Source organism: Pimephales promelas, chromosome 23 (assembly GCF_988280905.1).
Source record: "Pimephales promelas chromosome 23, fPimPro1.hap1.1, whole genome shotgun sequence".
NCBI lineage: Eukaryota > Metazoa > Chordata > Actinopteri > Cypriniformes > Leuciscidae > Pimephales > Pimephales promelas.
In genome coordinates, this window is record NC_142791.1 from 18,904,091 (window position 1) to 18,929,671 (window position 25,581).

The 25,581-nt window shown below is 41.7% G+C and overlaps 1 protein-coding gene across 2 annotated transcripts in view; it reads right to left on the reverse strand.

Moving 5' to 3' along the window:
* Nucleotides 1-737: 737 nt before the first annotated feature.
* The window catches only part of slc12a2 (solute carrier family 12 member 2), a 110,747-nt gene continuing 85,903 nt past the window's right edge, over nucleotides 738-25,581 (reverse strand). Inside the window, exons 16-27 of one of the 2 annotated variants that reach the window (XM_039663789.2) lie at nucleotides 23,619-23,730; nucleotides 22,074-22,214; nucleotides 21,666-21,772; nucleotides 16,736-16,815; nucleotides 16,230-16,352; nucleotides 14,567-14,614; nucleotides 14,130-14,252; nucleotides 10,070-10,181; nucleotides 9,395-9,481; nucleotides 7,628-7,763; nucleotides 6,426-6,493; nucleotides 738-3,421 (exon numbers count right to left, since the gene is read on the reverse strand). In XM_039663789.2, the coding sequence (XP_039519723.2) occupies nucleotides 3,286-3,421; nucleotides 6,426-6,493; nucleotides 7,628-7,763; nucleotides 9,395-9,481; nucleotides 10,070-10,181; nucleotides 14,130-14,252; nucleotides 14,567-14,614; nucleotides 16,230-16,352; nucleotides 16,736-16,815; nucleotides 21,666-21,772; nucleotides 22,074-22,214; nucleotides 23,619-23,730 (1,273 nt within the window). In that variant the 3' untranslated portion in view covers nucleotides 738-3,285. The remainder of the gene's footprint in view (nucleotides 3,422-6,425; nucleotides 6,494-7,627; nucleotides 7,764-9,394; nucleotides 9,482-10,069; nucleotides 10,182-14,129; nucleotides 14,253-14,566; nucleotides 14,615-16,229; nucleotides 16,353-16,735; nucleotides 16,816-21,665; nucleotides 21,773-22,073; nucleotides 22,215-23,618; nucleotides 23,731-25,581) is intronic. The other variant, XM_039663790.2, reaches the window with a different exon arrangement.

The window sequence follows — 25,581 nt, forward strand, 5'->3', positions numbered from 1 at the left end:
TAGGCAGCCTACAGGCTGTACAGGACATTGCACACATGTAACTATTTTTTAAAGCAACTAGGTGGCGCTCTTCTACTTGAATTATTTTTTTTTATTAGCTGACACTCTATTTTGATGTGAAATGTTGTATTTATTGAAAAAAAAAAAAACAATATAAAATAAAAATATGTATATTAATTCTAATGGAAAAAATAGCTCATAAAAATTATATAATTAATGCAAAGTATCATGAAAAATTCTAAAAATTCGAAATAATAATCATAAAATATTATAGAACAAAAATATATTTGAATGGTTATCCTGGGAAGAAGTAAAGTAAAATTTTAAGGCTTCGTCCGTTTTTGACCGGGAGGAAGCTAAGTGTAACCCATTTACGAAGAAGCCCAGAGGGTTAAACTGTATGTCTTGCCTCATTAACTCCTAAAGCACCTGTCTGTCCGTGGGTACAAGTATCACTGCCACCATTTAACGATGCTTATAAAAGACAGCGTTTCAGACTGAGCTTCAGTTAACCGAGTGCCACGAGATCGTTCTGAGAGCCTCAGCTGAATCATTGCTCAACCACCTCCTGAATCACAAATATGAATATGGTGTCCGTGTGGCGGTCAGACAAACTGTCCAGTGTTGAACACAAAGGTATGGGCCGATAGCAAGGTCGTCTCTGAGGTCAAGAAAGATAATTTCAGACCCAATGGTGAAAGAGAAGTTTCTCTATTTAAAGGCATCAACACAATAACAACTGATTATCATTTGTTTATTTTTATATATTGCAATAAAGATGTACAAAGCATCGATACCCTTAACCGTTAAAATGTTAGAAAAAAGCATGTGACAAACAGCAGTACAGTATATCAAAACATTACTGTTCCAGCACGATCACTCAGAACCACCCTCATGTTTAGCAGGAAACTCAAACCATCGGTCAACAGAGCATTTCATTAAAAGGCATATAAAAGATAGAAATGTGACCAAACATTGAAAAAGAAAAAGATTGTGCAGACTAAAAAAAAACAAACATCTTAAAAACTACTGTAACATAAGAGAAACAAAAAACAACCTGTAATAAATAATTTCACCATATTAATTTGTTATTACTCCACTCCTTTGATTAATCTGGTTAGGTTAAAAGATATTTACAAGTTAGTAAGGAAGTATAGTGTGAACTAGAGCTGGAACTCGTTGACCTTGATGTGTTAACTCATTTTCACACGATAAGCTACTGAGAAATCTTGAGACAGACTTTGGCAACACATTCTGCAGGACGAGAGATGCTGTGACACGCCACCGTCTCCATCTCCAGAGAACCAGCCGGCCGCTGAGGCACTTGTAGAGCACCTCGTGGTGTGGACCCTACAGCAGCAGCTAATGCACTTCTACATTGCAGAGAAACACACACGCTTTCTTTTCTAGATCTACATATAATACACAAGTGTTCTAATTGTTGAAGTGAACAGGTAGGAGTTGAACTGGTGAATTTGTCGTACGTCGGTGTGTATGTACAGCACTCGTTCACCCGAACAAACGACACATTTTCAACAGGTGAGATTGTACCATCAGCTTAACCAACTTCACCCACTTCAAATGAAAACACATGCGGTGCGCACACACATTTCACTTTTAAATATTCGCTTATATTGAGATCTATAAATGTGAATATATTCGTCACATGGATTATTTCTCAGGTAAAATGGCAGGGCTCTGAATCGCTTGAATATAACACACACAGAGCTGAAACAAACTGCGCCTGCAAACTATTAGTGTTGGGAACCAGATTCAAAGTGTGACCAAACCAAAGACACTCTATATGACACTAAACTGACCAACGCTTCAGTTACGGACCGCTCTAAATTAAGGCATGATGGGCCATACATCAAACATCTTGTCACATCCCAGCATTCAATCACAAAAACCAACCGGACGAACAGATAACATTCAGAACAGGACAGACTAAATCCTGGACGTCAGACGTCTCCAACATTAAAGATGAACCCGGCTCTCGATCCTGAGTTTAGATTACAATATTTCAACGAGTCGCACGCAGTCCACCTGCATAGAGGAACGAATCAGCTTCATTCAGTGCAGGAAACATGCTGTCCGTGAGAGAGGAAGATGGTGCTTTAGCACGGTACTAACGTACAATTCCAGACGGCTTTATAAAACTAGGAAAGTGGAAAGATGGAGAGCTTTCCTAGACGGCCAGGATTACATTCTCGTTCAGGCATTAGTCCATCTGTCATCTATAATCTACAGCTAGCCAGTGTGGCTGAAGACGACGACGAGTAAAAACTACAATCCTTACTTCATCTGTTAAGGCAAAGGTCTTCTGTGACTCCAGGGCTTTGCTTCTTTTGGTTCATTGTTGGTTTGAAAGGTTCCTTCAGACAGCACTCATCCATCAGCCTCTCTTCGTCAAACCAAAAACTGTTCAACTGTACACAAGGGAAAACTAATATAGTTTTGTTAAAGTTCTGACTTTTTACATAAGACTACGTGAAAGATGATTGTAAAAATCACCCGTAGTTCAGGTCTATCAATGGAGAACATGGAGGAGCTAACACCACAACTCATTCAATGCTTAAAGGAAGACGTAAAACTTTGAAGAAAAAAACAACAGAAGAATAATAATAATAAAAAAAAAAACGGACTACAAAAAAAGCCAGAAAGTATTTTCTAATGCTGCCCAGTGGAGACCTCAGTCCACTCGTGTCCAAGCGTGATCAAATCAAGGAAGATTTACATTTACAACCCAATAAACAGCCTAAAATCTAGATCATAAATCACCAGTCAGGGAAAAATGTAAGTATGTAATAAGATCACACAGGAAGGCACATCCACAAGGCTAGAAAAGTGTTGCACAGAACCAATTTTTTTCTTCAAAGTGAGAAAATAAGAAATCAGGTGATTATTGCTTTATCAAGAGCAAATTAAAAAGTACGAAAAAGGAAAAATAAATCCACAACTCAGAAAGTTGTGACAGTCATAGTAATGATAACAATGATAACAACAATCAGTGTAACATGTGCTCAGAAACGGTGAGCTGAAGACAGTGGACACCAGTAGAGAGAGCTGCCCTGGTGTCCGCTTCGTTGAGGAGCGTCTGTCGTCATCATCATCATCATCAGATGTGCTCTGTGTGTGTGTGTGTGTGTGTCTGTGAGCTCTCCTGTGGGCGTAGAGGAGAGAGCCACTCTGGTGTCCGCTTCGGTGAGGAGCGTCTGTCGTCATCATAAGATGTGTTGTACTAGTGTGTGTGTGTTTGTGTGTGTGTGTGTGTGTTTGTGCGCTCTACGAGTAGAAGGTGAGGACGCTCTGGTGGTTCCCGCGCACTAACAGGATGGGCGGCAGGTCTTTAGAGAGTGTGTCCAGCCAGGCCATATACAGAGCGCTGGACACGGCTCCTTTCCTGGCCAGCGGCATGCTCCTGTCAGACACACACAAACGTTAGTGCTGCTGGAAAATAACGAAAGGAACTCACTCAAAAAACATGATCATGACAATGGCTTCATGTTCTCCTGCATTTTCAGCTGTTTTGGAGACACTACAGTAGCAAGAAGCAAGCAACTTTATTTATATAGCACATTTTTTAAACAAAGGACGTTGCCCCAAAAGTGCTTTACAGAATAATAACATGAAAGTCATACAACAAAACAGACTACAAATAAGTAAGTATTCAAATAAGTAAGTATTTAAATAAGACTTAAAAGTTGTAATCGATGGAGCTGACCTCACATGGAATGGGAGACTATTCCAAAGTTTGGGACCTACCACAGAGAAAGCACGATTTCCTTTTGATTTTAAATTACAACGAGGTACCTTTAAAAGTCGTAGACCGGAGGACCTGAGAACTCGAAAAGGAGAGTAAGGAACTATATGATCGCTGATATACTGGGGAGCAAGGCCTGACAATGCCTTGTAAACAAACAAGAGTATTTTAAAATAAATCCTAAATTTGACCAGAAGCCAATGTAGGGATTGCAGTACCGGAGTAATATGTTCTCTCTTTCGCATCCCCGTCTTGCAAAAAGTCTTGCAGCTGCATTCTGCACTAACTGTAGTCTGGGGGAGACCGATATATAGAGAATTGCAGTAGTCAAGCTAAAATGTAATAAAAGAACTACAATTTTTAAATCCTCACTAGATAAAAAAATGCTTTACTTTAGCAATTGATCTCAGGTTAAAAAAGCTTCCTTTGACAACAGCACTAAACTGTTTCTCAAAGTTAAGTGATGAGTCCATGATTACTCCTAAACTCTTTACATGATTCTCAGTCTTCAGGGATAAAGAACCCAAATGGATCAGGAATGCAAGATGAGACCGCCTACAATCAAAACCTCACTTTTACTCTCAGTTAATTGGAGAAAACAGCTAGATAGCCAGAGTTTAATGTCACTGTAACATCCTGTGGTTTGTCCAACGAACAGGTTTTATCTAGCCTCACAGGAAAGTAAAATCGTCTGCATAGCAATGATATGAAATGCTATACTTTCGAAAAACACTGCTTAAAGAAAACATGTAGAGCCGCGAAAACAACAACGGCCCCAAAATCGACCCCTGATGGACACCACAAACTAAAGGGGCCAATGTGGAAGAGAAGTCTCCCAGATTCACAGCAACTGTCCTGCCTTTTAAATATGAAGCAAACCACTGAAGAGCTATACCCTGCACACCAACCCAACACTCCAGACGATTGAAAAGAATTTCATGATCTATTGTATCGAAGGCAGCGCTCAGATCCAATAAAACCAGAACAACATGCGAGTCCAACGATAATAATACTGTACATCATTAGTGACCTTGACAGTGCCGATTCTGTACTATGAGAGGTCCTAAAGCCTGACTGGAATGCATCTAAAATATTATAAGTATTCAGATATGAATATTACTGAATATTTATATATAACTATCACATTCAGTATGTGACTCTGATTGTTTACTGACATTGTCAAACAGATTCCAGGACTTGAGGACTTTAAGCACTACTTTTTTGGTTTTCAAGGACCACAAGAAGATCACACTTATCAAACAATATCTTTAGGATTTTTTTAAAAAACTCAAATTACAGATAGAAGGCATCTAGAATACAACTTGCAACGCATTTAATAATATACATTAAGTAAAAAGTTTATAATGGCTATTTTATTGTTCTATAAATAATATTTGAATGATAAAGTTGGCATACTTCGTATCAAGAAAAGGTCTGATGGGGTTTTATCAGATGGGCTGCAGTGTTCATTTAGCATGAAAAGATTGTATTTGTGAGGGTTTTTTTTAAAATGAATTTTCATATATATTATATTTAAAAATAAGTCAACCACTTTTCAAGTACCTCTTCATAAATATGGCTGTTTTCTATAGAAGCTTGTTTCCACCACTGAATAAAAAAATATAATAAATAATTGTGACTTTTTATCTCACAATTCAGACTTTTTTTCTCACAATTCGGACTTTTTTCCCTCACAATTGCGAGTTTATATCTCCCAATTCTGACTTTATTTCTCTGAATTGCGTGATATAAAGTCGCAATTGCGAGTTATAAAGTCAGAATTGTGTGTTATAAAGTCAGAATTGCGAGATATAAAGTCAGAATTGTGTGATATAAAGTCGCAATTCTGAGAAAAAAAGACAGAAGTGTTACTTTTTTTCTCACAATTGCGAGTTTACATCTCGCAATTCTGACTTTATAACACATAATTGCGAGTTTATATGTCGAAATTCTGACATCTTTTCTCAGAATTGTGAGATATAAACTCGCAATTGCGACTTATTAGGCCAATTCTAAGGGGGAAAAAAAGACTAACTTTTTTCCCCCTCAGAATAGTTTAAATCTCACAATTCTGACTTTATATCATGCATTTCTGACTTTATAACACGCAATTGCGACTTTATATTTAGCAATTCTGACTTTATAACTCGCAATTCTGACTTCATATCTCGCAATTCTGACTTTATATCTTGCTATTCTGACTTTATAACTCACAATTCTGACTTCATATCTCGCAATTCTGACTTTATATCTTGCTATTCTGACTTTATAACTCACAATTCTGACTTCATATCTCGCAATTCTGACTTTATATCACGCAATTCTGACTTTATATCTCGCAATTGCGACTTTATATCACGCAATTCTGACTTTATATCTCACAATTCTGACTTTCCATCTCGCAATTCTGAGAAATAATGTCAGAATTGCGAGAAGTAAAATCACAATTGTGAGAAAAAAAGTCAGAATTGTGAGATAAAAAGTCGCAATTACCTTTTATATTTTTCATTCAGTGGCGGAAACAAGCTTCCATAGTTTTCAAGGGTTTTTCAGGACTTAAAATTCAAAAAGTCATATTCAAGCAGCGTGAAGCTATAACTACTTGAAGTACTTTAATCTGGTTAAATCACTACGCCAGTATAGGGTCAGGTTTGTAACTTACATGACTATGAGGTTGGCTGTGCTGGAGTGCTCCTTCAACAGCTCGTTCAGCCGGATCTGACGGTTACTCTGAGGAAACACAAATCATTTCACAGGAAGACTGAAGTTACTGTATATGTTAAAGAAAACACACTTCAAGGAAACAAATGCACACCATCTTTTCACCTCACTATTCTATTTAAAGGAGAACTCCGGCGAACAATGAACCTTTGGTCTAATCAAATATTAGAGGTCCGTTCAAACCTTTTGAACGGTCATCAAATATTAGATGACCGTTCAAAAGGTCACGGGCGACGTAGCCGGAAGTACAGAATAAAAATCGTCCGACATCGCTGTTTTACCTTTTAATTCCTTTTTTGTAAACGGCGTTTGAGTTAGTTTTGACGTTCAACCTATGCGTTCAACTTGTAAACACTCTGACTCTACTTCTGGCTACGTCGCCCGTGACCTTTTGAACGTAATTACGCACTAAGTGACGTTGCAAACGCGCCTCACAGAATGGAGAAAGGCTAGCATTTGTCCTTAGAAAAGTTACATTTTTGGAATAAGCTTTGAAATAACCGATCGTTTCGCATGATAAGACCCTTATTCATCGTCTGGTATCGTTTAAAGACATTTGAAGCTGCATCTGAAACTGTTATTAACACTATCTTTTGGACCTGAACCATCCGGTTCCCATTGAAATTTTCACCCCGATATGGCGGCCGCTCTACCGAAGCGTCATCTAGTGGCTGTTACCAAAAAAGCATCAGAGTTTCGCCTCTTGTTCTTCTATACTCTTTGTTTAAGATGGCTGAGCTCGATCGGTTTCCGGGTAATAGGATGGAAGACGGAGGAGCGAGGAGAAGAGGAGGGATATTGAGAAGCACCCCAGAATGCTGACTATATTAGAGTCCATATCAGTGGGTGATATCATCCTGTTTATTATAAACCATGCAGTTATGTCATCTTGTGGATTTCCTTATATTTTAATAATCGTTCTAATTCTATAGGATGGTTATTAAAACATAATAGTTATCGTTATAGTTATTGTCCTTGTGTGAACAGGCCTTTAGGAATAATTCTATCCACTACTGCTTGCAACTAAACTCACATGCTGTGCTTTGGGTGGCACAAGACTTCTCACCATCTCTGCTTGATGGGTTATCTAGTTTGGGTCATCTAATCTAGTTTACTGAGATGATCAGCAATGTGTGTTGAAACCTTGGCTTTGTAGAGCTCCAGCTCGTTGTCAGTGATTCTCCAGGGTTCTTCGCTCTTCATCTTCTCAGCCGCGTCCTGCTCCATATCGTCTTCTCTCAGTTTATACTGCTCGATCATCTCAGCAAACTCTGTCAGACTAAATGACAAACACACACACACACACACATTGTGAAAGCTGAAGTGACATGTTCACAATGTTCTCAGGAATGAGACAACTGGGATGATGGGAATCTCGAGGCACAATAAAAAAAATAAAACATCCCCCCCCCTTGCACTTGCATGCAGCAGAGCAATGCAGACGAAACTTTTTACATTTACATCGTGCACATCTTGAGGAGCAGTTGCAGCTGATCAATTCCAAACAGTAGTCTGGGACTGGAGGGAGTGACATCAAGATGGGCAGCAGCGTAGAATCTTCCAGTCTTTACCCCACTGGCAGAGGAAGACATACCGCTTGTTTGCTTGAAGGACCTCCTCCAAAGCTGTATCAACCTGTTTTAAGTTGTTGTAGCTTATGAAGTGACCAGCCATGTGAAACAGCTCAACCAGTTCTTTTGATCTGGTAGCTTGGTGCAATGTGTTTGCTAGACCAATATTGGGAGTCCAGTGTTTAGGGCTGTGCAAAAATTAATTGCGATTAATCGCATCCAAAATAAAAGTCTGTGTTTACATAATATATTTGTGTGTGCTGTATAGAATTATTTTGTATATATAAATACCTATGCATGCATGTATATATTTAAGAATTATTTGCACTTAAATTCTGTATATATATATATATAAATACATAATCTATATTATATAAATATAAATATTTTATGTATGAATAACACATTTTCTTAAATATATACATGAATGTGTGTGTATTTATATATATAAAAAATAATTATATACAGCACACACAAATATATTATGTAAACACAGACTTTTATTTTGGATGCGATTAATCGCAATTAATTTTTGCACAGCCCTACCAGTGTTTACCACAACTGAAGTTGTACACTAGGTCTTGAGCAACACTTAAGAACCTTACTTTGAGTGTCATCTTTTTTATTTTGAGCACACCATCATCATGATCCACTTCTAAGAGACCCTGTCCACCAAACAATAAGTGAAGGAACATGAAAAGGCTCTCTGGATTGCATGATATTATTTTCTCTTCTCTTACTACAAAACAATGACATTGACCGGTCAGACTTCAAACTACACACAGCATCCATATTGATGTGGTGATCTTATAATCTGACCAACTTCATGGGTACAATTCCACAACTGGAAATATTTTGTGTCGGTTCATGTTGCTCTTTAGATATAGAAATTAATTCTGATGAAAAATACGATGTGTGTGGAAATAACTGCAGAAAGTAATAGAAATAGAAAGTAGAATAAAAAACCTTATTGATAACTCCGAACTCAATTTTGACCCAAAGACAATAGCATGTGACTCCAAACAAATGACTACAATGAGAAATAATTCAATTATCATTGTCACATACAAATTACCTTAATTCCCACCTAAATAAACTTTATATACTCATTAATTGTGGAATTTCCTGACATTTTAGAGGTCATCTTGGACTTTGCGCTCTACTGAGTTTCACATAAGAGATACAGCTTGGCAAACACCAAAAATAGATTCAGCAGAAAAAAATACCCCTAGAAAAGTCTGTTTGCCATCTTTTCTCAAAAATGCCCGAGGGTGTCACATTATCTGAAAATCGACCTAGTCTATTAGAGCACCTCTGAGAAGTGTCATGCAGATCTTACCCCTCCGACTTGGGCTTTGTATTGACGTCGCCCAGGACAGTGATGTCAGAGAAATCGATCCTGAACTTGCTGAGCAATGTGGCCATGCTGAGGAAAGAGCAACATAGTCATCACATATTTATCAGGCAATCATAAATAATGCACACAATATTGCCACCGCTTCCTTGCAGCTCTGACAGTTCTTCACATAGAAGAAAGGAAGCGGTTCTGAATGCTGGTGATGAAGACTCCAGTGTGTTAGACTCAACAGAAACCTGTGCAGATGAACATGTGAAAGACCTCACAGTCTCTATGAAGACCTTACCGCTGGAACACTGATAATTATAGCGAACAAAGGCACTGGCAGCTGCAGAGGACAATGGGAAACATTTGTCTCACACAAACACACACAGAGCGCGTGTGCCACAGAGAGTGCTTTATGTAAAAAGAAACCGCATACTAGTCCAGCTCGCTCGTCTGTGTGATCTCAACTCCACAGGACTAGCCCTGACATCTGTGAGATGAAGTCAAATATCAAAGAAAAGCATATTCTTATAGTTCATTTGAGTCATGCATGTTGAATGTGTTCTTCTACAGAAAAAAGAAAGAAAAGCATATTCTTCTCATAGAATTCTAATATAAATAATGCAGTAATGACACTACGTGTGTGTATGTATGTAGTATTGATGTACGCACGCTCTGCGGTCGTGGTCGATCCGGTTGATCTTTCCTCCAATGAACACGCGGATCTTACAGTCCTTCCATTTCTTCTTGTTGGCGATGAGATAAGGGATCAGCAGAGTCAGACCTGGAACAGAGATTACACACATTACTCATGATCTAGCAAGAGAGGCAGCTCTACAGATGATAAACTTGACATGTAATACGAGGGTCAGTCTGTGAGAAGCATCAGTCAGGCTGTGGTGTTTCCAGCAGCTATATAAACAAAGTTACCTTCGTTTATATAGCGCTTTTAACAATGTAGATTGTTCCAAAACTACTTTACAGTGATAATAGGAAATTAAAATAACAGAGATTGTTTAGCCTTTACAGCAGCTCTAGAATAAAGTTATTGTCCAACTTAAGTTAGTTTTGATTGATTCACTTCCGTCGCAAAGACCATTAGCTATTAATTTAGGGGCCGCTAACATGATACCGTTTTAACAGAAAACTCATAAGTTCTTTCTCCCTAAAAAACCAACCCTCAACAAACTACTTATCTGGCCTTAATAGTAGGGAGGTTAAGCCCAAAAAATAGTCATGATGCAAAGGTCGCCTTTGGTATGGAAGTACCTTAGGGTCATACAAATAAATTTATCATAAGACACAAGTAAGATCACACTTTGCATCAAAAATAAACATGTTTTTTCAAAAATGGCCACCAATGCACCGAAAATACTCTAGAGCCCATATCTTTCCTTCTGTTATCGCTATAATGACAAATTCAGTGTCAAAGTGTACATTTTTGGGGTCATGGAATCCAAAGAAATTGGTTTCAAGTTAAAAAAAAAAAAAATTCCCCATACCATGACAATTGGTGGTAAATATGCACATTTCACATAAAAATTGTGTCATCAGAGTGACTTTACTTATCTTTTCGCTCAAAAACTAATTTTGTATTTAAGCAGTGCAGCTACTTCTGTACATTACTGTACATTTGTCTTAAGTAGCATGAGATTTCAACCAGTCAGGAGTAGCCTATAGCAAATCAGTTCCTGCAACAACATCCTATCTGCACCAGGAGCTGTGACAGCTGTTGAAGGTCAGAGGTGACAGGTTAACACTTTAAGGTTCGTACGACTTTCTTGTTAAATAGAAAAATGTTTTTAATGTTAGATAACTAATAACTCAGAGTGATCTCATGAAGTAGCGTGTGTATGACACGCCAATTCGTATTTCCATTTTTGGCGTGCTATCAATACACATAATCGCTTTTCAGTGTGTTTATGAACGCCGTTGACTTAACGTTATTGATTTACCTCAACCCTGTCCCTAAACCTAACCGTCACTGGGGTTAATGGCATTTATTACCGTTCCCTTACCATCCTAGGAAAGAAACACAAAGCTCCCCAGATGTAGATGTACATTTTGCTTTGTTTTGCTCAGACATTTGACGGTGTGTACAGACACGCGGAATGACGCGGACGTTAATGGCGTAGACATAGACGCATACACGCAGATAGCTCAAAATGCGTCGAGATAACACGCCACTTGACTCGAAATTGGCGTCTATGTTTACGCAAAGTCATGATGTCATGTTGAATAACTAGCTAGATAGTTGACTATGGAAAAAAACAACCTTAGAGGGAAAACCTCTTCTCGAGAATACTGAAGGCAAAAATTATCCTTATAATTTGTATTAATTTAAACTCACTTGCTGCAGCCAGCAGACCTAGGCGAGGCAGCTCGCGCACCTATTGGCTGCTCTGCAGTAGAGCCCTGGGCGGGACTGTTTTCTTCATCCCGCTTCCGTCCACGGCCGCCAAATTTCTGACTATTACCGCCCGCTCTTGCAATATATATGTCCACTCCCGGCTGCACCCGCAAAACTCTGAGAATTTATTCCCGCACAATAATAGAGATGATTTTGATTTTGTGTCTTCTCCCATCCCACAGGAAAAAACACATATTTGTATTGCTATTATTAAAGAGAATCATGGGGTTGTTTTTTCGTTACCCTGGCCTACATGTCTTTTGACACACTGATCAGGAAATGAATAAAAGTCCAAATGTCAGACTTGCCTTGCTTAGGTTGTGTGCTGTAAATACCTCGTTTGAGGATCTTTTCCACATCATTTATTGACATCTCCATCATGTCGCTAGACTACCTCCCGATCCCGCAGTTTTTTTTTTAGCCGCTCATTCCCGCCCGCAGCAAAGTTCAAACTGCCCGCTCCCGGGAGATTTGCGTTGGGTCCCGCGGGACCCGGCGGAACTCAATCCCAATGCAGCCCTCAACTCTGTGGCAACTGCTGCAACCTATAGACCATTTCACAAGATGTAAACAACACTGGTCCAGAAGCACTTCCTGTTTCAGTTTTTTAACACTACATAAAAGCTGGGATAAAATACAACCAACAGAACATTTAAAACTGAATCAAAAAGTTAAACAAACATCTTTAAGATGTTTTCTTTACATGTGAAATAAAGAAAATAGTTACAAACTGAAACAGGAAGTGCTTCTGGACCAGTGTTGTTTACATCTTGTGAAAACTTTGGGGTCTTTTTGACCCGCAAATGACTGTCAATTTTTAAAAAATGTTCTCTTTTTCCAAATGGTATGAAACTTTCTACGACTCTTAACACTGTCTAGATCTGTCACGCGACCAGTCACGTGTGATGATCGTTTGACAAAAGTCTGGATGTCATATTTGGCACACGCAGCAGCACTGCAGGAGAGCGTAAGACGCGCCTATGTTCTGGATTCTCCTGCTATTAAATAATAAACTATATCATCACATTAAGTTGATGATTAAGGGGAGACTAAAACAGCCCTCAGTCCGACGGCCAGCCCACGAGTATAATCTCCGCGTGTCTAATGTGCTGCAATTTGTTTGTTATGTCAGATGTCTTTTGACAAGACTACAATTTTTCAACACGCCAAAGTGGCTAGTGGGTGTGACTGTGTTACCCGCCACGTGTGAAATCCACCCCCATTTGGCGGGTTGGCGGGTGTTAATGTCAAGCCCTGTACACAAATACATATATACATACATACAAATATATACACGACAACCCTAATCAACATGAAACTCCTCTCATGAATTGTGGTCGTGTTTTTGGGTTTCTCTTACCATGTTGCGAATCATATTGCTGTAAACTAATGTCTCTTTACTTTACTGATTACCAGGAGATTTTATTATTTCAACATAACGGCAGCTTTTAAATACAAGTCTGTAATTTGCAATTGCTGTTTCCATGACATTAAAGCGTAACTAAACCCTTGGTCAGAGCCTGACTCCACCCACTGGCAATATTTGAAAATGCTGAAAAAGTGGGCAGACCACAGAGGGGATAGAGGGGACGAAATAGATGCTAAAACACTCTATCCTGATCGTTTTCAATACTCACAATTCCAATTCCTGACTCCCTACAGTGGTTTTGACGACACAAGATTTTTATACTGCCAAGGGCGTAGCTCGCGTGGTGAGCTGAAACCTGGGTATGTCACGAAGTGCGGAACATCCAATAGGAAAATTCAACTGCAGTAGCCACCGTTCAACCTGAAGAGGGCAGCACTAAGACGTTTTTACACCATATATTGTAGAAATAAATCACTTTATAAACAAATGTCAAAAAAGTTACTCGAATCAATGACTGGTTTTAATAAAGATCCATTCTTACAGATCATTAACTAAAAAAGTTGGTTTAGCGTTTAGTTACTCTTTAAGAACAGACTGCAGTCACAAACAGAAACTATTTTTCTTTCTTTTTTGTGGTTGAGCCAGTAAAAAACTTGGCAGGACAAGTTAAGATCTGCTAGATTATTTAGTCTCTTGATCTCAGTTATTCCCACTGGCAGCTCTGGAGATACTCCAGACAGAAGGCTGTGCAGCTTTCCCAGCTTTACTCCGCCAGAGCATTAACTTCCGCTAACAGAAAGAGGAAACTTTGCCTTTGCCGGCAGCCAAAGTGGTTTGGGATTTAGGAACACGCCTCCCACTGCATGAAAATGTGTGGCTTGTCGGACATGGCAACAGAAAACAGTAATCATTGCGAATGGTCAATTGTAAGTTTGCACATGTTTTACACTTACCCCCATCATCAAAGAGCCACCAAACGTCAACCGTGCCCTTGCCCTGCTTCTGCTGGAACTGCTGACTTGCGTCCAACAGCCGCTGGTCCATCATGTTCAGAGGAAGCGTCGGGCTCCGTTTATCTGGAGTCACAAACACACACTATCACACTCCATATCAGGACACACACACCAATAACAATAATCCATGAGCAGACAGAAGAAAGGAAAGACTGAGGCAGACTCTTCAGTGGGAAAGACAAGCAACCCTTTAGGAAGACACAGAATTAGAACGTGACAGGAAGTGACATCATCGGAGCTGAAACACAAACACATCTAGATCAGGTCAGAGGTCACACCAGCAGAAAACACTCAAAGCGGCGATCCCTAAAAAGTTGCAGAGAGAAGGAGCATGCAGGTGCGAGACAGAGCGGAGTGTGAGAACGAGAGACACGTGCCTTTCTTCAACAGCGGCCGTGTGTGAGCTTTGCCATCATCATCCTCATCTAGATAAACACACGAGAGGGTTAGAGTCGCTAATGCTGCGATGGGAAACATGTGCGTCAGTCACACAGACATGTGTGCTGCAGTGTACTATGAGGCAGGTGACCTGCTGAGAAACCTCTATCATCTTCATCATTAACACACACACACACACACACACAAACTCATGCTGTCTGTGGTCCAGATCGTAAGCAGCTTCATTATGAATCTGTGAATTATGATCGAGCTGCTGCTGTATGAGCTCTATTACCCAGAAGTCTACACGGCATCAATACAAAAAACATAACCCACTTCATTTCTATTCCCTATAGACGGCACTCTGAGAAACCCAATCTAGCCCTCATGTGCTGTCCGCTCAGGGTAAACTCACCCCAGACCAGACAGGGATGGAACAATTAATTTATATCACTTACTCTATTCAGGTTCTTACATAATAAAATGTAAAATCTTACATCATAAAATATGTATTATTAGGATAAAATTAACATTTGTCAAAGTTTTCTTTTGTATTTCAATGTGTGTGTTTGCATTTGTTCTCCATCTGTAATGGCGTCACTTCATTTCTGTGTGTTCTGCATTCTAGCTGAAGTTTTTATTTGTTTTGACAAATTATGCAAGATAGAGCAACTTGTCTCGCACATTCATCTCCGTGTGTGGGTTTTGATGGCAGGGTGTACGCGTTTACTTCACAATTATCAAGCCATTTAGATGAAGGGAATTATTTATTTATTTAAATAAGGATTTATTTGGATTAGGGTTAGGAACTTACCCTTTCAGCAAACATCATCTGGGGTATGAACAGTGCATATGGCTTTTTAGTCCCAAATCAAGTGTGCATTTAGAAACAAGTTCATGTTGTCAGTGTTGTGCTAGAAATTTTGCAAATGCAAGCCAGTGAACGCTTCAGGTGTGGGCTAGACCTGAACACTTCTGTGAACACACATTTAGGAAAATGGGTGCACATAGTGACAGGCCAAACTCTGGTTTTGAGACAGCAAATTCTGCTTCCCTAAAACCATCTGACCACTGAAGCGTCCATCTACAGCGGCCGTGTGTCCGTTCTGGTTGTGTTGTCCAGTGTTCTCATCTGCCTGACCCCTGGTGATCGCCGCTTGCAGCTATATTTGTTTTTTATAATTATTTTCTCAGCCTTCAGAGAGCACTGTGATGTCAGATGGTGCTGAGAGGGCCCAAACCTAAGACCTTCATGCCATTTATCATGGACTAACTACAAACATGACAAGTCGAGTAAACACTTGCGGTTCCCAGACACATCTGAGCTTCTCAGCACACATCTGAGAACACGGTTTGTTGTTTGTTGTGTTGTATTGGGCAGACATTTCAGAAAACACATGGAGTGTGGATGATTTGGGATATAAAATGCTTCTGATGAGAACCAGGCCCAGAGAGACATGAAGGTCAACATATGACTTCTGGTCTTAGCAACCACTGCTTAAGAGGAACATTTCACCAAACTCCTGGGAAATACTCTCATCTGAGGTTTTGCTTTCAATATTTTCTCCAAGAACAGAAGATTATTTAAAGGATACGTATAACTCTGAAGAACAAGTGTGAAGTGCTTCTCCGTGAACACACAGAGATGTGAGGTGTGCTGACCTTTCTGCACGGCTGGGCTGTTCTGGACACTGGTGGCCTTGGAGGAGGGTTTAGACGAGTCTCCATCCGAGTCTTTACTCATGTCAACCGAAACCACCACATCCTTCAGACCTGAAGATTCATCTTTAGAGACAATGCAAAGTTCAGCTTTGAGGTCAAGGCAAATACAAATTTAGCGTGGATGCCAAGTTATCGGAAAATTACCTCATTACATGGACAATTTCATCTGCACAAACACTTAATGTCTAGAATCACGCATGCCCAGCTACGAACATCATGCTGTCCATCTAGATGTTTCAAAGACTTTAAGCACTTTCCTTCACTTTCCTGCTCTCATATGAACAGAATCAATATCATACTTGTGTAGTTCACAGCTAGTGAACCGCTGATGCCTGGTTCTCCTGAAGCTAACTGACAAGAACAACAGCACTAAGCAGAGGCACCTGATAATGTGCTTGTTTGAAGAAGTGACTGGATAATGTAGTAATAGATGTACAGCACTTTACCTTGGCCTTGAATGTGAGAAATATCGAGTCCCTCTCGCAGTCTGAGAATGACAACACCGTACTGAAAATCAAACGCATCGCTACACAAACACACACACACACACACACACACACAAACAAACAAGAGTTAATGTCTCACAGGAGGAAAAACCAAACCATTTATATCAAAGCTGTGTTTGCTCATAAACATCCACTTGACATTCATCAGGTAGATCCACTTGAAGAGAATGGGGCATATTTATGAAAAACAATGTCAGAAAACACTGAGTGCTCCCCCTGAGTCCTCTACCTGAAGGAACTACTTTGTTTGGACAACCAGTGCTTAACTTCAGCTGGTCCGTTATTGTGGATTTTTGCGTTTCCACATTTGTTTTTAAATAATCAGGCATAAAGAAGTGCATTCAATGGTGTGTGTGAGACACAGCAAGTTAATTTAATATTTATTCTGGAGGTTATGTTTAGCTATTCGCCCTCACCATCTGTATTCTTGACCAGCTTTCTCAAGTTCAAGAGAGTGTAGATACCCGTTGATAATAAGTTAATATCACCAAATGTCAAAAAGACAGTCAAGCATATATTCCTTTTCCATATCCACGATTAAAGCTGATGGTGTTTCTGATCAAGAGAGATCCCGATAGAACTGCTAACACCAATGAGGATAGCAGAGACATGAGTCAGATCACTCACATTCAGAAGTCCACATTACCGGTGAGAGGATATCACTGATCAACTGTATAATTATTGGCCTCAATGTATTTATAAAAATCACATGACAGATACACACTCAGCTGTAGTCAAGGCTGTGCAGAAACTTGTGATTTTGTGTGTCATTCTGTGTGTGTTCTGGGAAAAAGTCTCTGTTACATATGGTAACCCTCGTTCCCTGAGGGAGGGAACGGAGATGTAGGTCATGACTGACTAACTTCGAGTGAATCTAAAACAAGCCAATGCACATTGGTGTGCAATCATTTGCATCAGCTGCACAGCCTTGTTAGCACGGGTATATAACAAGCAGCTGCTGCAATTGCACTTCTGTTTTTTGCTGAGGAGCCAATCCTGAGAAAGCTGGCCTCCCGGCAGGCAGCAACAGATATGGCAACGGGATATACGCCTCCGTTCCCTCCCTCAGGGAACGAGGGTTACCATACGTAACCAAGACGTTCCCTATCAGTCACTACAACATAGGTCATGACTGACCAATAGGAATCCCTACCAAAGCGCCACAGCCGCTGCACCCCATCCAGCGCCCCATGCAAGCATCCGCACCTTCTTACCTGGAAAGACGATAGGAGGAGGGTTACACGGGGAGTGTCTGACACTGTTGTTCCGTGATAACCCATACAGTGAGACCTTGGATAATACTGGGAAAGCGTGCCCTTTTCTGAGGGAGGGGAACGCTGCAGAAGCCACATTCTTCAAAGAGTTATGTGGAAATACATATGCAGTACAGCCTTCGGGTTAGTCCATTTGAAATAATGGGTGACTTAGCCTAAGGGAAAGACACAGGCTTCCGTCTTAGGAGCAACCGTGGAATACATACACATATGGGATCCCAGTAGGGTCACACATATGGAACCCAGCCCTGGTCTTTCAAGGATTCAGCGGACAGGGGCCTGGCTGAGGGGTTTGAGGACTCAACAGGTTTTTCACAGAATAGGAATGCACAGTGGGGTGCAGCAAGCCGACAGAGACGGGCCTCTCAGTGCTTCTACCCGTTTAGGGTGAGAACACGGGAGGAGACCGTCTCTACACGAAGGCTATAGTATCTAGTGAACGTGTTAGGTGTCGCCCAGCCCACAGCTCTACAGATATCTGTTAGAGGCGCCACGAGTCAACGCCCTGGAGGATGCGACACCTCTCATGGAGTGTGCATGCAACCTGAGCAGGCAGGGCACACCTTGACCTTGGTAAGCCAAGGCAATGGCTTCCACTATCCAGTGGGCCATCCTCTGCTTGGAGACAGCCTTCCCTTCTGCTGGCCTCCGTAACAGGCAAAGAGCTGGTCCTGATGCTTTGAGTTCTGCTGAGGAGGATTTAATAGTCTCACCCCCCTAAGAAACCTGACGACCAGGTCATGCTTTCCAACTGTTTTGCCATCAATATGGTCGTGATAAGCTGAAATAGCGGCAGCATGAACTTTGAGGATGGAGGAAGACAGTTTTCGCTCCAACCCATGCTGCAAGAAGGAAAGCGCAGACTCTATTGAACATCTCCGGGGGTCATCCTGGTGAGAAGAACACCACTCAACAAACAGGTTTCACTTCAGGGCATAGACATGTCTCATGGACGGCGCCCGTGCTGAAGTGATGGTGTTAAGTTCCTCTGTGGTTAAGACACCTAGAACCGTCCAGGGACCAGACATGGAGTTTCCAGAGGTCTGGACGCGGGTGCCATAGTGTGCCCGAGTCAGAAGATCCTTCCTCAGAGGAATGGGCCAGAAAGGGACTGTCACAAGGAGCATGAGTTCTGGGAACCAAGTCCCAGTGTCCTCCCTAACTTTGCACAGTGTCTGCGCAAGTAGGCTCACTGGGGGAAAAGCATATTTGCGAAGGACCCAGGGCCAGCTGTGTGCCTGTGCGTCTGTGCCGAGTATTCCCTCGGTCAGGGAGTAAAACAGCTGGCAGTGGGAGGTCTCTGAGGAGGCAAACAGGTGCAGAGCGAGATGTACTGCCAGCAACTTGAGATGAGGGTCCGTCCACACCCCTGATACTGCATGCCCGTTGTATGTGGCACCCCAGCCGGTGGCTGAGGCATCTGTGAACACCACAGCATGCCTGAATACCTGTTCAAAGGGGACTCCTGCCCGAAGGAATGAGGGATCGGACCACAAGCTGAAGGTCTGACGGCAGGCCGGTGTGATTGCCACCCGGTGAGTGCCGTGATGCAACGCCCATCTCGGGACTTGGCCGTGAAGCAGAAAATTTCCCTCCCAGCCCTCTTCCGGGGAAGGGAGCGGTGAGGCCACCGTCTCCTAGAGAGCAGTTCCATCCAAACTACCTGGGGCCACTTACCTCTGGCTTTGCTGCCCTTCTTGGCGTGGGCCTGGACGGGCGGGGTGGCCTGCCTGTGACTGGCTCTACGGCGCTGTTTAGGTGGAGGCTGTTGCTGCGGCGCAGGAGCAAGGGCAGAAGCAGGAGGACACCCCCGGCAACGAGCAGACTGAGGAGCCGCGGGCGGAGGCAGCAACTGACCGCTTCTATACAGCCGAGAACTGCTGGGAAAAGTTATCGACCGCGTCGCCAAAGAGGCTGGTCTGGGACACGGGGGAGTTAAGAAACCGGAGCTTGTTGGTCTCCCTAATGTCGGCCAGACACAGCCAGAGATAGCGTTCCTGGACCATTGGTGTAGACATCGCACAACCCACCGACCGGGCGGAAACCTTCATTGCACAAAGCGCGAGGTCCGTTGCGGCATGAAGAACTTGTGGATCGTTACTACCCTCGTACAGCTCCATCAGTGCCTTGGCCTGATGGACCTGCAGCAATGCCATAGTGTGCATGGCAGAGGCAGCTTCCCCACAGGCCTTAGTAAAAAGTAAATGGTGCCGTCCATGTCCCCGTGAGCTCCTCATGCACTTCCGGGAAGAAGGGCACTGGGGTGGGTGGCTGAGAAACCAGCACGCGCTACCATGAGATCATCATCCAGCCTCGTGGGTTCGGGACACGGCGGAGGGTTCCAAACGAGCCCGACCCTGTTGGCGGCCCGGGAAAGCATGGTCATCATCTCCAGGTCCGCCTCGGGCACCGCTGACACACCTGAAGGAGGAAGGAGGGAGCGGCTCCGAGACGTCATCTGCAGAGAAATCTGACCCACTCTCCGATGTAGATTGACATCTGATCATCGCAGGGAGCGCCAAAGGATACAACTGGTACACATCTCGAGGATGGTCCAGCACGCCCCGAAGACAGCTCAAATGGTTGCGGAGCATGAGACGGGTGAGGGTTCATGGGGGGTTGGTTTCCTCAAGTCACCCGTGTCAGCGGCCGAAGCAACCCTCGCTGGAGGATTGGAACGGGGCGCCGGCATGGGGACATCGTCCCTTTGAGAAATTAGAGTCTTGACCGCAGCTCTGAGATGGTCTTCTTCCCACAATGGTCGCATGACTCATCCACGAATGCTGCGCAGCGATCGTAACCATCCCGCGATCCTAGGTAACGACCGCATCCAGAAACACACAGATAGAACGCCATCTTGAAAAAGACGCAAACTATCTGTGTAAGCTCTTTTAGGGACTACTCTCGTTAGTGCTGAAGCACTGATGGGAACAGTCACAGCGAACACAGAGAGAATGTGCACCCACCTGTGTGCTGAATCTCTCACTGAAGACCGTGTTACCAGCTGTAAAAACAGCTTTTGTTTTGCTCTTCGTCGAGGCGAGAGAGAGAAAGTCCAGAAGGCTCGTTTGAAGAAACAGAAGCAGAGGCATCGAAGAGTTTGGCTCCAAAGCAAAAAGCTGAAGTGCAATTGCAGCAGCTGCTTGTTATATACCCGTGCTAAAGAGGCTGCACAGCTGATGCAAATGATTGCACACCAATGTGCATTGGCTTGTTTTAGATTCACTCGAAGTAAATTGGCTCTCTAGCGAGATTCCTATTGGTCAGTCATGACCTACGTTGTAGTGACTGACCGATAGGGAACATAAGTTGTATGGGTCAGTGTCGTCACCGCGCCTTTTAATAATATACGATTATTAATTTACAAATGAAACACTGTAGATGATGTACAAGCATGTCTGCACGGAGTGTCTCTGACGCCACTGCTGCCCCGGCAAAAACAAACTCAAGAAACTCATGTTACATGGATGACTCTGGGACATAACCAGAGTTCAGGAAAACAAACCACCTACTAGCATAGTAAAAACTGATGACACACTAATTCAAGAGGATAATTATTCATAGTGGATTGATTTGAAACAGAAGATGAAACCCACTGTATTAGGTTTATGTAGGTCTCAACATCCTTTACATCTCCAATACGCCAGTCGTTTTTGAAACCAAGCACCAGAGTGTTGGGCCTCAATCTACCCAGTCCAGCAGCCTGGAAAACACACACACACACACACAGCAGAAGTAAATATCTTAAAACCGGTGAAAGCACAGAAGTCAGCTGTGAGTAGATTACAGGGTCACATGAACACAGCGCTGAGCATAGACCAATCAGGCCAAGGGATTTTAGGCCAAATGAGCTTTTGACCAATGAAAGTTAAAAATGCAGTAACTTTGTAAGGATTGACAATCTAAAAAATCTAAACTAACCAGTGAACAAGATCCTAAAAGCAAGTATTAAACAAATCTTGTGAATAGGGCTATAAAAACCCCTCAGAATTAAGCACACACACCTGCAGCAGGTACTGTGTGCCTTGCCGTAGGTCTTCAGCCACCACAGGTGTGTAGAAGGCCTTGGAGTTGTTGTTGAGGAGCCACCGCTGGTAGCGCACCATATCACTGTTCAACTCTTTAAAGTTGGGCCGCCGAGAACTCTAAAAACACAGAAACGACACGAAAGAGACCAGTTGAAGTGATGCCACAGGAACATCAAGTCAAGTAACCTTTATTTATATACTACAATACAGAGTGTTGCAAAGCAGCTTCACAATGAGAAAGAGGAGAATAATGATCAATTAAAGCTTCAAGCAGCGATGAAAGGGCTCTCAGACCCGTTCCACCGCCACCCAGTGGTTTAGGAAGACACAGCATGGTGGGAAATGTGCAGTTAAGTAGGTAAATATAGGAAGAATGTCTAAGTCACTTACAAAATTGCCCTTTATTATGATGATAATAGCATGCTATATAATTCAGCTAATTTTGGATCCTTGCCACAGTATATCGAGATATCAATTTTTCATCCTCAATGTCTTGACTTCACGCTGACTGAGTTTTGTGGTATTTGGATGAATTCTCTAGGAGTACTTTAAATTCCATTACATGCGTTTTCCAAACAGCCCTTAATATCTGACTTCCTGTTGGACTAGGGTAAAAAGTAAGAATATGAAGGATATATTGAACTGATGAGATCTATACGTGTACCGAGTTCCATATTACACGCAAACGTGTTTGATTTATTGACCAAGTTTTCAAACCCCGTTCCAGGGGGCACTGTCGAGCCCCCCTGCCACGCCCGGGTACTAGCTTCAGCCCGGCCCTGATGGCCACGGGTTCTGGCCTGTGTGCAAAGTTTCAAGAGTTTGAGCATGTTAAGGGCCCCAAAAGTGCCCGAATAGTCATTAGAAAAATTAAAAAAATAAATTTATCCTAAGGAAAACAATAGGGCCTTCGCTCTTTTCAAGGCTTGGGCCCTAATAAACGGAGCAATTCCAAGAGGGTCCTCACACCATCGGTGCTCGGGCCCTAATTATGCGAACAGAGTTCAGTTCTGCTGTAAAGCAGCTCTAAAAGGCAATAGTGTCATTGTCAGTCCAGTGTTGATTCAGTTCAGCTAATTAACTGTGTAAAGATCATCAATTATGAAATGAGTTCAATTCATGAATAAAACAGCTCTTCAGAAAACAGTGATGTCATTGTCATGAAATCCAAAAACATGGAGTAACCAGCCTGGTTTCTGGCTTCAGCCAACCTGTGCGATTTCGATTTCAGGAATGTGTTTTGTAAAATGATCTCATCGAAGCTTTCCAGATAATGTACTCTTGATTAGCATGTACTCTTGATTAGCATGGTCCATACAGACCCCTAAAAGAGATCGGTTTATTTTTAACAACTATAAATCACTATCCCCACTGAGTTCAGGGAAGTTTTATTACACAGAGAACATGTTCCAATTAGCACAGTCAAAAACAGATCGCACAACAGTCTACTCGCTCCTAAAACAACACATACACACATTCTCCACATATTGACAGACATCAGGAATTACAGAAGCTACTCACGATGCGCACATGACCGCACACCATCAGACCCACATTCTTGGTGAAGGCATGAACAAGATGAAGAATTGCTGGTCGTGAGTTCGGTGCTCCAGTCATCACCAGACACTGAGGCCTAGAAGAGACACACACACATACACCACACACGTCACCTGCACATCACACACCACAAGATCCGCAGGCCATACACTTTAATGAACGCCAATGTACAAAGCGCCATAAACTGCGACATCAGCAAAAGCAGCACATAGTGTGCCGTGCGTTACGTTCTCATGACCTCCAGGGTCAGCGGCCCAGGCGAGAGCAGAACACACAGCTCAGATTAGAGGCTTCAAAGCAAAAATGTTAAGAATAAAACAGGATTATGCCGAGGGTAAAACGTTTGATTTGAAGGTACTGTCAGAAAACCAGTAATCTCTGACCCTGGAGGATCTAGCGGCTCTTCCTCTGCACTCAACATGTGATTTAGTCAGAGCACATACACTCACCGCACAGAACACATTACACTGAGGATCAGTCGATCTAGGGCACTCCATCTAACAAAACACTATTACATCTATTTTTTCCTCAATCAAGTCCATTATGATTTTTTATGCATGTGTTAGTCACATATTTTGATTGCATTTCAAAAAAATTATACACTTCTTTTTAACAATCAATGGCAAAATTTTCAAGCTTGAACTAGTCAAGCGACGATTGAGGCTCTAACCTTGACTTTGCCTGGAGTCAGATTGATAAATAACAGTCGCCTTAAAGGAGAACTCCGGCGAACAATGAACCTTTGGTCTAATAAAACATCGGTACCTAGTCAAACGTTCTCTGAGTTTTGTTTTCATGATAATCGAATGTAAAGAGTTTTATCTCTAAAAACTGTTTAGCGTATAATGCTAGTAATGGGGGCATTGACTAAGTAAAAAGAAATCGCTAGTTTATACCACTAACAAGGCTCAAAATAGCCCCACACTAACGCAGTAACATAATGAGGCTCCATACATGCAAAACGAAGCATTGAGAACTTTGTAAGTGTACAAACCGTTTAATAAGAAGATACTTTATGAAGACAGTTCACTTCGCGTATACAGACAGGAGCCATCTTAAAAAATATTCTCGATAAGTCGATCCCCGAACGCCGTTCATACAGTTCAGAAGTTCGCTGAACTTCATACAGTTCAGATCACTCAGCACGACGTTCGTGGTTTGACTTATCGAGACTATTTTTTAAGATGGCTCCTGTCTGTATCCGCGAAGTGAACTGTCTTCATAAAGTATCTTCTTATTAAACGGTCTGTACACTTACAAACTTCTCGATGCTTCGTTTTGCATGTATGGAGCCTCATTATGTTACTGCCTTAGTGTGGGGCTATTTTGATCCTTCTTAGTGGTATAAACTAGCGATTTCTTTTTACTTAGTCATTGCCCCCATTACTAGCATTATACGCTAAACAGTTTTTAGAGATAAAACTCTTTACATTAGATTATCATGAAAACAAAACTCAGAGAACGGTTGACTATGTACCGATGTTTTATTAGACCAAAGGTTCATTGTTCGCCGGAGTTCTCCTTTAACTACATGTTAGTACATGTTTGATAGTTAATGGGATAGTCGGTGTTTAGTGGTAAAGTAAAACCAAAAAAGCCCCGTTAGAATAAATGGTAACACTTTACAATAAGATTCATTAGTTAACATTAACTAAGAATGAATTATACTTCTTCAGCATTTGTTAATCTTTGTTAATGTTAATTTCAACATTTACTAATACTTTATTAAAATCTTGTTAACATTAGTTAATGCACTGTGAACTAACATGAACAAACAATGAACAGCTGGATTTGTATTAACTAATGTTAATAAAGATTAACAAGTACAGTAACAAATGTATTGCTCATGGTTAGTTCATGTTAGTTAATACATTAACTAATGTTTAATAAATATACCTTATTGTAAAGTGTTACCGAATAAATTATC